This window comes from Ranitomeya imitator, chromosome 2 (genome assembly GCF_032444005.1).
Source record: "Ranitomeya imitator isolate aRanImi1 chromosome 2, aRanImi1.pri, whole genome shotgun sequence".
Taxonomy (NCBI): Eukaryota; Metazoa; Chordata; class Amphibia; order Anura; family Dendrobatidae; genus Ranitomeya; species Ranitomeya imitator.
Genome location: NC_091283.1, coordinates 597067516 through 597078513, shown reverse-complemented (window position 1 = coordinate 597078513; position 10998 = coordinate 597067516). Strand labels below are relative to the sequence as shown.

Here is a 10998-nt window from a genome sequence, read left to right as displayed (position 1 = left end):
TTTTTGGTTTGTGGTCTAAACTACTTGACGACATGTGCCATCTATGTACTGAGTGGGCCCAGTAGCACACTCCATTCAGCACGAGTGCCGACTCCGCTACTTAGCTGGCACACAACATTAATGGATACGCATGTTTATCCCTTAAAATGCTCCGTCTTTAACATAGTGACCTAACTTCTGGTGGCCATCGGCATCCAGCACAACTCGATCATGGTGTGGAAGCCATGACAGACGGGGCCTCTGTGCTCGGATGTTATAGGTGACCGCTGAATTCACAATATACTGCAAAACTATTGTACTCTATGAGTGTTCAAAATATGGCAAGTTTAAATCACCTAAAAACTAATTACAAATGTAAGAAAAAAAAATCACCCACCATTTACGCAAATAAAAATAGCAAATGTATTAAAAAAAACAAGCAAACATATTTTGCAGTACTGAGTGTGTAATTGCCTGAATGAATATAAAAATAGTCATACCAAACAGTAAGCGTCATACCAAACAGTAAGCACTGAAACAAAAAAGGTAGCTGCACTTCACTCCAAAAATATAGTGGAAAACGATCAAAAGATTGACCAAAAATCGTTTCAATAAAAATATGTCCGCTCCGTGCGCAAAATAAGGAGCCCTCACCCTGGTCAGTCAATGGAAAAGTAAAAAAGTTACAGGTCTCAGAAAATGGCAACACAAACTAATTATTTTCTACCCAGTTCTGAATTGAAATAAATAAAATAACAAATCACTTCAAGTATACAGAGCAGGCAGCTTCCTAGAAGACACCCAGAGAATGGATAGGTCACTTCTTTTAAAGGGAACCTGTCACCCCGAAAATTGCGGGTGAGGTAAGCCCACCGGCATCAGTGGCTTATCTACAGCATTCTGTAATGCTGTAGATAAGCCCCCGATGTTACCTGAAAGAGGAGAAAAAGACGTTAGTTTATACTTACCCAGGGGCGGTCCCGCTGCTGGTCAGGTCGGATGGGCGTCTCTGGTCCGCTGCGGCGCCTCCCATCTTCTTTCCATGACGTCCTCTTCTGATCTTCAGCCACGGCTCCGGCGCAGGCGTACTTTGTCTGCCCTGTTGAGGGCACAACAAAGTACTGCAGTGCGCAGGCGCCGGAAAGATCAGAGAGGCCTGGCGCCTGCGCACTGCAGTACTTTGCTCTGCCCTCAACAGGGCAGACAAAGTACGCCTGCGCCGGAGCCGTGGCTGAAGATCAGAAGAGGACGTCATGGAAAGAAGATAGGAGGCGCCGCAGCGGACCAGAGACACCCATCTGACCTGACCAGCAGCGGGACCGCCCCTGGGTAAGTATAAACTAACGTCTTTTTCTCCTCTTTCAGGTAACATCGGGGGCTTATCTACAGCATTACAGAATGCTGTAGATAAGCCCCTGATGCCGGTGGGCTTACCTCACCCGCGATTTTCAGGGTGACAGGTTCCCTTTAAGCTCTACAGAGTTTATAAACCCTGACGCGGTTAAAAGATGTGACATGAGACGAAACATGTGCACAGCAATGTCATTTTGACACTGCTGTGCATTGTGTTAATTTTATATGGCGCTTAAGTTTGGCAACACAATCATACGGTTATAGAAAGTCATGCTGTCAGGTCATTTTTGTCACAACAAAACCAAAACTTTTTCCCATTGTTCAGCACATTATATGTTAATATGAATAGTACATTCAAAACCAAAGTTCATCTTGTAAGAAAGAAGCCCTCATGCGGTTATATATGGATACAGAAATGAAAAAGTTATGGCTCTTGGAAGAAAAAAAAAAGGTGGTAAAAACAGAGGTGCAAAAAAAGGAAAAAAAAGAAAAAGGAGAACAAACAACAACAACAACAACAACAAAAAAGACCACACACAACATGTCAATCTTCATACCCGAGCGTCTGCTGTCTGAGCCGCTTCCCGGATTTTTCTCACCCAGTCTTGCATGTCTTCTGCTGAGTCAGCCGCAACATCAAGTGGAGATCTGGTCACAGATGGGACATTTATAGAGAAAACATATGGGCGACTGTTCAGCCCTTCATGCCGGATGGCTGAAATAAACATAAGTGAAATCACCAAATGGGCTAGTAACCTGCATCTACATTATGCACAGATCATTTATATAAAACTTCTTACCAATTTGACAAGATGGAACGTCCAATATTCCACCCAGGAGGTCTCCAAGTGGGCTGTTCTCATCCAGATGCTGGGAATACAGAAAATAACTGTAATGGATAAATCATGGCCCGGTATTGTGCCAACCTCATTTATGAGGTCTCAGAATTTGTATTGATTACTTAAAGGGCACCGATCACCAAGTTTGGCCGACATGAGATATGGCCACCACCTATCAGGCCTGATATACAGCATTCTGTATAAACCTAAATCCTTAGCCTTGTCCAGGCACTAAACAGAACAGATCCTGCTTATGGAACAGTTATAATACAGAAGAGTCATAATTTAGTCTGAAGCATGGCTGCACTGCATGACACTTAGTGGAAACCTGTCAAGGTAATGAAACCTCTCTCTGTCTGTACAAGTTGGAAGCACTGTTCTCCTTATTTCCTAATATCATTGGGAATGATCTGGCATCAAGGATCAGTACCTGCATTCGGCATCACAACTATGTTAGGTTGGATGGATGAGTGCAGCTATAGGACGACTGCTGATGTGGGACATTTATGTCTGAGTATGACTTACTGGTCGCTCTGGTTCAGGTTCAGGTGGGTTGAAGATCTCTTCCACATAATTGGAAGGGAACCACATCTGCTTCTTACCCCCGTAGTCTCCTCTCCACCTACAGAAAAAAAAAATGTAAAAACACAACAAATCTTACAAGCAAAGAAGGGTAGTAACATTATTACATTCCAAATAATCTATTAATATATTTCAACAATTAAAGGGCTTTTCAGCCCCTTAAGAAAATGGACATAACCCATTGAGAAGCTTCTAAAGCCTCTAGGAAGTTGCTAATATTGTCAGATAAGTTTTGGTCAGCAACACATGCATAGGCAATGTACAATTACATGGGCACTCTTAAATAAACCACAGTTTATGCTGTACATGGATGGACCAAATCATCCAAATTCATGAACTCCTAATATGTCTCATCATCTCTATGCTCTAGCTCATATTAGAGGTCCTAAATTTGAGACCCCTCTCTGTGATTTCAATCTGCCATTGCAGGACACATAGGTAAGGGATGTCCTGATGTGATAAAACAGATCTTTAAGGAACGTGGGAGGCAATGTGCTTACCATCCACCCTCCTGCTTATCCACATTCTGGATGACCGCATTCTTTGTGAAAGTAAGTTCATCCTCTCGCTGAGCTTTATAATCGAAGAGTGCTTTAACAGAGCACTGAGGTAGGCGATAAGTGAGAACCAAGAAGAAAAAAAGGAATATTAGGAAAGGAAAAAAAAAAAAAGTATCACTGGTAAAAGGAGATACGGAATCTTATGTAGAAAATACCTTAAATGCCGGCATGGGGTTCGGCTCCACATAGAAACCAGGATTCCTCCCCTCATAAAGTGCCCCATAATCTGGTTCCTACAACACAGAGTTTAGTGAAGGGTGCATGCTTTCCAAGAGAAAAAGATTAATAGGCAAAAAAAAAAAAAAAAAGATCACTCACATTTGTGCCGATCTTTTCCAGAGTCTCTTCATTGATTGGATATCTCAGCTTCATCTTACGGTATAAGGGATGCTTCTCATAATAACTAATGAGATCCACCAAGCTGTCAAACTCTGAACTGCCCAGTACTACACTCTGACCTTCCTGCTGCACCCGGCAGTGCTTGATCTTCCCCTCCGCTCTGTACCAGGTCAATGGAAGGAAGGTAAGAAAAAGTCCTTCAACAAGCGGCTTCTTGGAACATCCTAGATGAAGGGACAATATTCCGGGTCTCACCTGAATGATATTGCATAAGAGTTGGGCTCACTCCTTTTACGTACTAGGAAAGCACCGTCCCGCGGTACTCTCATCAGCATGTGTTCAGCTTGAGCTCGGGTAAGGCTGGCATGGTACCATCTGCAAAAAGGACACCATATGCCGATTCTTAAAGTAAGAAAATCTACCTAAAGTGCACTTAGATTTCCTTTTATTAGCTTTGTAAAACACTTTTCACACCATGCTAAACCCTCCTCTTTTACCGCCATATAATGCTGCCCATAATTTAATCACAAACACTTATGTGCATTAATCCCATAACTCACTCTTTGCTCTCATGGGCATTGGTTTGTGGAACAGGCTCGGTCAGCCTCATCTCAAACTCATTACACCTCAATGGCATCTGCTGGTAGTGGTTGATCAGCGCGTACAGACTTTCAAAGACAAGATTATCTGTTAGGAAAAACTTGGGGCTACCCGCCTCCTGTCTGGAGTGTATCCGACAGTGCTGGACCTTTCCATTTCTCCTATGTAACAAAACAACAAAAAGGAGTCAAAAACTAACAAACTCATGAATTTCAATATGTCTAAATAATATGGCAATTGTTTAGACAAGTCCACATTTCTGAATAACAACGGTACCAAAACAGTTTAATTAAACACGGTTTCCTATTCTTAAAGGGAGTGTCAGCAAAAAAAATCTCTGATCAAATCAAAAATAGATGCATGGGTGCACTCTTGGCGTGGGCCGAACAGTTCATTGCACATTGGCACCCACTTGTTTTCCATCCATCTCTGCTCCCCTCTTTCTTGATTGAAAATCTTAGTTTTACAGGAATCAAAGGGCAAATTATAGATGGAAAATATGTGAGAAGGGGCTCTGAGAGCAGGATTGATATTTATCTATCCTGACTCCATTTTAGTTTTTGTACATGCACCTACTTGCTGGCAAAGTGGAGTCTATGTAAGGGGGAATCTTAGAAATGTCTTTGTCCAGAGACTTCGAGAAAATGGAGAAGTAAAACCAATGAAGTAGAGCCACACCTAGACCCAAAAGCTGGGTGCTGATAGGCTAACGTTAGTATTAATGACAGCACATATTTATAGATAAGTTTAGCCAATGATACTGTTACAATGCATGACCATTAGAAGCCTATATAAACCCTGACCAAATGATGTAATAAAGGAGTTCTATTCTGATACTAAGAGTGTCAGTGTGATTCTCTCTTTGTACATGTACTTAGATTTTACAATTGAATTTGGAGCAGGCAAAACATCTCAGAACGTCCCACAATGCGTGGCGACGACAGGCAGTTTGGCCACGCCAAGGATGCACTGAGAGTCTGTGCTTGGTTTGAATAGTCTTTGTGCTGAAAGACTTGACTGATTTAATGATTGTTCACATAAAAGAAAAAAAATGGAAAAACATCCCAGATATGTAATAGCCCCAGAAAATATAATGTCTAAAAAAAAAAACCAACCCTGACATTCGAGTATGGTCATGTGAATATGGCCTAACACTACACTTACCAGAAAGAGAGTGTGTAATCTCCTACAAAGGTTTCACTTTCCCGCACAAGGAATGACCCATCTGGGGCTCCAGTCTCAATGCAGTAATCAGTCAAGAGGCGTTCAGCAATGTGACGTCCATCCCGGCCGGCACCAAGTTTCCCGTGAAACCATTTTTCAGCCGAGTGTAGCTCGGAACTGTTGCTGACCTGAATGGGACGAATAATATTCTATATATCCATCTATATTAAACTCTTGTTTTCTGGATTAAGAGTGCAAAAGTTAATAAATATAGACCAGGTCCACATTCCGATCCTTGTGATTCTACTTACACTTGGCACCAAGATATTAATCAGATTTAGTAAAAGCAATGCAGGATTTGATCCAGCTCTTAGCTCGAAATTCAAAAGATCCTCTGTATATTACACCCATTTGAATGCGGTCCAAGTCCTTAAATGTCAGCTTTTAATGGACTTTTACTGGTCAATCATACCTCCTTCTGCTCCTCTTCATCATCATTGGTTTGTCCACCAGTTGTCTCCTCCGAATAGTAGATCTTGCTGCTTGTAAGTACAAAGAAGTGAGGATACCACTCCTGTATGGAGGAGATAAAAGAGTTAACCTTAAGAGACCATCAAACATATCACAGGTCATTCTTGTTCTAAAACTTACGTGATTTATAGGATCTTGTAGGTACAAGATTCCATTCTTGATTGAATTGCTGATATCATTCTCGGAATACACGGTAGAAGTTGGGATCTCTTCGTACGTGCTACCCTCTGCGAGCTTCTTGTGCTGTAAAGATTAGATGAAGTGGATAAGGCAGCTTGGGTTGACCATCTAACGTACTTGAGGAGCGACCTGACTGACAAGTAGGGGCATGATGGGATTACGATAGGTAAGGATTGGGCATCCATTAATCAGCGTTCATAAAAAAATGCTCATTCCTCTTTTTATCGGCCCGAGCAAACATGTTGGTGATCATCAAAAAGCCTGTTCGTCAGATCATTAGATCGTTTATGCCAAAATGAAAAATTATTGTTTTTGGCAGCACATCACCTAAACGGGGAATGTGCTGCCGATAACATGATGAAGTAGGAATCAGAACAACATTAGCAGTGATTGCTCAATTCTCAGTCGTAAGTCACAGTAAACAAGTGCTGTAGTCGATCAGCATTCATAACTGGGCCAAAAGGTGGTTGTCGAAATTTACCTTAAAATTTTAAATTTATTTTACTTTCCCTTTCTTATAGGAAACAAAAACATGTTTGGCCTAATTAAGTGTGCATGTGTTTAAGCATCCGAACTTTACAAATCCAGCATAAGCTCCTGCACCTGACTATTTTCTCTGCTCCCTTCTCTCACGGATAGTGACCGCAGCAAGGAGGGTGTTGTACACAGATCGGAAGTGGACAGGAGAGAAAGTATCTTGGAGGGCGCAGAAATCAGGCTATAGACAAGGAGGAAAATGCATGGACAAGAATGTACAACCTTGTAGATTTGTCGATACATGAAGACAGCAACACCCCTGATACAGACCAGCATGTATTACAGGGAGAGACACTCTTAAGAAAAATCTGACACATGGATTAGGCTAAAAACTGCTTATCAGGAAGCCTGCAAATGAATGACCAATGCAGCCGGAGACTTAACGCAATGTTTTTTTTCCCCATGTCAAAGGTGTCCTTAGTCTTTAGGATTTGTGCCTTTTAGAAGAGTGAGAATGCGCATTAAAGTCCAGAAATGCAAGAATGTTAAAAAACAAATACCGTAATAATTTTCAATATTTTGAAGTAAAACAAAATGCGAACCTTGATGAGGATTTTTCGTTTAAGCTGGTTTGGTGACGGGAGCCCATCAGCATTGACATCCACTGGTTTGGTCAAAAGCATGTCCCCAAACACTTTCTTAAAGTACTGGGCCATATTCCTCTGCTGGGCTATGCTACAATGATCTTCAATTGATAAGATAACTGGGTACCTTAATAAAAGAAAATGGCACACTGTGAAAACACTAGAAAATTATTTCTCTGATACAGACCTCCAAATCCGTCATGTAGATACAGTTTCAAGATAAAAATTCTTTCTGCCTTCAGCCACCACTAGAGGGAGCTTCAGAGTTTACTGCATACTTTTGGATGGAGTTCAGCGGTATCAGTACACAGCAAGCTCCTTCCAGTGCCCACTTCAGACAGACGTGGATTTGGGGCACTGTATCAGATGTACATTAATGACCACCACCCCTTACACTTCTAGCAATGAACACTCAATTAAGGTCATAGCTTCATTGTGCTCCCCAGAAACTCAATAACACTTACTCTGACGTTACAAAGGCATGTTCCTTGATGGTCAAAAGGACTTCAGAAAACTTTATTTTGGTGGTCAGGGTATGTCCATGGTAAATTACTGGCATCCCATCTGGTCCATCCCAGCAGTCCACTGGAAAAGAGGACATTAATAGTCATTGTGCTCACATGATGCCCAAAACATTAAGAGAATGTGTACACAAAATCCAGAAGAGATTGATAAACTGGTTAAGGTTTAAAATAATGGTGTGAAAACTAGAGTTTTCCATTCTGATCACTCATCAGGGAGTCATTCGGACACACTAAGGAATCATTTCTGCAGATGATGTGCTTATTTGGGTGGCTGCCCAGAAAACGCTGCCAAGCTAGCTAGTGGTGCCACTTAATCTCCATGCTCAGGTATCCGTGGAGACATTTTTTTTTTACTAACAGTTCCAAAAAATGCATCTAGAATATTGTCACTTCATTGACACTGCATGCCCAAAGTACATATACAATCCAAGACCGTGCCCTGTAGTAATGCTAACCCCAATGCACCATAATGCCCATGTTTTCAGAGCGTTCATCACTTCGAAAAGTGGCCAAAGTGCTAATCATTGAGACACTGTAACATCTGATGAAGTATATGTTCCAAGAATGCTGTGCAGTCACTTTACATAATCATTTCTGCAAAACTATGATCTAGATGGACAAAATAGGTGTAGTACTACCCAAATCAATAGGGTTGCTAAAAGCTTAGTTACTTTAAAAAACATTGCCCATCTGTGTCTGACCAATAAATATTCGGCAATGTTAGACTTTAATTAATCATCCTATCACTTATGAATAAAAGTGGATCCGAAAAAAAACCCCCCAAAAAAACAAACAGGTTCTCCACAAGGTGGTGCACTTGATTCAAAACTTACATTCTATACAGCGGCAGCCCATCCGTAAACAACGGGCATACGCTTCAAGAGAGGACTCACTGGAGAACTGATCCCCTGTAAGGTACCTGGTGACAGAAATCATGAGTGACAAGGTGGTTAAAAGGCATATGTGACCATGAAGTTTGGACAAAGAAGACCAAGAGACACAAATGTTGAAGGGAAGAGGGAAACAACCCCCAAGGTTTCTTACGTGTTATGGGAAGAGGAGATCCAGTAATGAGACAGAGGGTTGTCCATATTTTGGGGACACACAGTGTCCAGCGCTAAATCCCACACCGTGTTCTCTTTGGAGAACAGGAATGTAACAAACTGCACACACAATAGAAAATGGTAAAAATACAAGTATCTATCATACCACCAGCAAAAGGGTCAGAAGTGATCTTTTGAGGGCCCTCACCTCCTCTAAAGTGAAATACGGCTCCTCTATCTCCCTCAGAGGGTCACGCAGGAAATGGAACATGAATTCTTGGACTTGGAGCAGGTCAGTTGCCCACTTTTCCTGTAAGAAGTCAAAAATAAATGTAAAAAAAAAAAAAGAGGAGAAAGAATAAAAATATATATACAGTATATAATCTGTTGAAACCAACAGTGATACAAGAAATTAAACGACCTGAAGCCGCTCTCCATCCACAACTACCATCGTTCTGTGTGAAGCACTGCATTTACATTATGAGGGGCCAGTGATTTGTAGTAATGACTATCTTCAATATGGACTTTGTTTATAACCCTAGAGTACAAGATATGGACAAAAGTATTGGGACACATATCTTAATTACTAAATTGACGTTTTTCCATTCAGTACCATTGCCACATGCATATAAAATCCATCCTCTCTCTGTGCACTTGGCCTTTACATTAATTTGTGAAAGAATGGCTCCTTCGAAGGAGCTCATTGAACGAGAGTGTGGTACTGTACTAGGCCGCCACCGTTGTATCAAGTCAGATCATGAAATTTCATCCCTGATAAATGTTTCACAATCAACTGAGTGATATTATTGAAAAGTGAAAGCATTTAGGAACCACAGCAACTCAGCCACGACATGTCAAACCACGTAAACTTACACAGTGAGGTCACCAATTGCTGAGGCTCATAGTGTATAAGAGGCACCAACGATGGGCTGGCTATGACTGCAGGGTCCAAACCTCCTCTGGCATTAACATCTGCACAAAAGTGGATTTTGAATGTGCCATAAAAGCTCCTGTAGGTGTAATGTGTAGGTGTCCAGATACTTTTGTCCATATAATGCATTTACATATCTGACACATTCATGTTTTTTCTACTTTCAGGCAATACATTGGAAACCTTTTATATCCCTACACCATAAGGATTGGTAGGTGTTGTAGGGTGTCCCATTGTATTTACAGGATGGTTAGGGCTATGTTCCTCCATGGCCATCATATTGCTTCTATACTTTATCTCTTGTAATTATAGACAAATGTGAAGCTGAAGTATTTAAATAACCATATCTCGTATTACTGACAAGCCCCTCTGAGATTAGAACATATTGTGGAATCCCATGTGAAGAGAGGCTATCATTGCCAGGGGAATGACGATAAAACCCCTAATTTTTCCAGCTTTTAATGAATTTCTATAACTCAGTAAGCATCCGTTGCTTACACAAGACAAGGGTCAGTAACAGGAGCACTTTTCGGTCTCGGTTATTCTAACATAGTAAAATAGTTAGCAAGGCCGAAAAAAGACACTTGTCCATCCAGTTCAGCCTATATTCCATCATAATAAATCCCCAGATCTACGTCCTTCTACAGAACCTAATCACTGTAAGATACAATATTGTTACTCTCCAGGAAGACACCCAGGCCTCTCTTGAACCCCTCGACTGAGTTCGCCATCACCACCTCCTCAGATTCTCTCTGCCCTAACAGTAAAGAATCCTCTTCTTTGTTGGTGGAAAAACCTTCTCTCCTCCAGACGCAAAGAATGCCCCCTTGTGCCCGTCACCTTCCTTGGTATAAACAGATCCTCGGAGAGATATTCGTATTGTCCCCTTATATACTTATACATGGTTATTAGATCGCCCCTCAGTCTTTTTTTCTAGATTAAATAATTCTAATTTTGGTAGTCTCTCTGGATATTGTAGTTCCCCCATCCCCTTTATTAATTTTGTTGCCCTTCTTTGTACGCGCTCTAGTTGTATTACATCCTTCCTGAGCACCGGTGCCCAAAACTGTACTTGATAGTCCATGAGCGGAGTTGTCACAAGTTACCCCATTCCCATTTGATTTGCAGATTTCTGGGAGCCTGATCTCTGAGACCCCAGTGGCCTAGTCTTTTAGGACTTTAAGCAAACACTTCACTGTTCCACCCCAGAATACTACATAGAATTTCTGTATGCGGTACCACAACCCCCTCA

The 10998-nt window shown here is 41.5% G+C and overlaps 1 protein-coding gene across 1 annotated transcript in view; it reads right to left on the bottom strand.

Moving 5' to 3' along the window:
* PLCG1 (phospholipase C gamma 1) overlaps positions 1-10998 on the bottom strand; it is a 119032-nt gene that overhangs the window by 21584 nt on the left and 86450 nt on the right. The window contains exons 9-24 of the mRNA XM_069752344.1: positions 9024-9125; positions 8817-8935; positions 8606-8691; positions 7713-7833; positions 7207-7375; positions 6068-6190; positions 5889-5990; positions 5417-5604; positions 4213-4413; positions 3908-4027; positions 3632-3812; positions 3469-3546; positions 3254-3357; positions 2697-2793; positions 2133-2202; positions 1890-2047 (exon numbers count right to left, since the gene is read on the bottom strand). Coding sequence (XP_069608445.1) covers positions 1890-2047; positions 2133-2202; positions 2697-2793; positions 3254-3357; positions 3469-3546; positions 3632-3812; positions 3908-4027; positions 4213-4413; positions 5417-5604; positions 5889-5990; positions 6068-6190; positions 7207-7375; positions 7713-7833; positions 8606-8691; positions 8817-8935; positions 9024-9125 — 2019 coding nt within the window. The remainder of the gene's footprint in view (positions 1-1889; positions 2048-2132; positions 2203-2696; positions 2794-3253; positions 3358-3468; positions 3547-3631; positions 3813-3907; positions 4028-4212; positions 4414-5416; positions 5605-5888; positions 5991-6067; positions 6191-7206; positions 7376-7712; positions 7834-8605; positions 8692-8816; positions 8936-9023; positions 9126-10998) is intronic.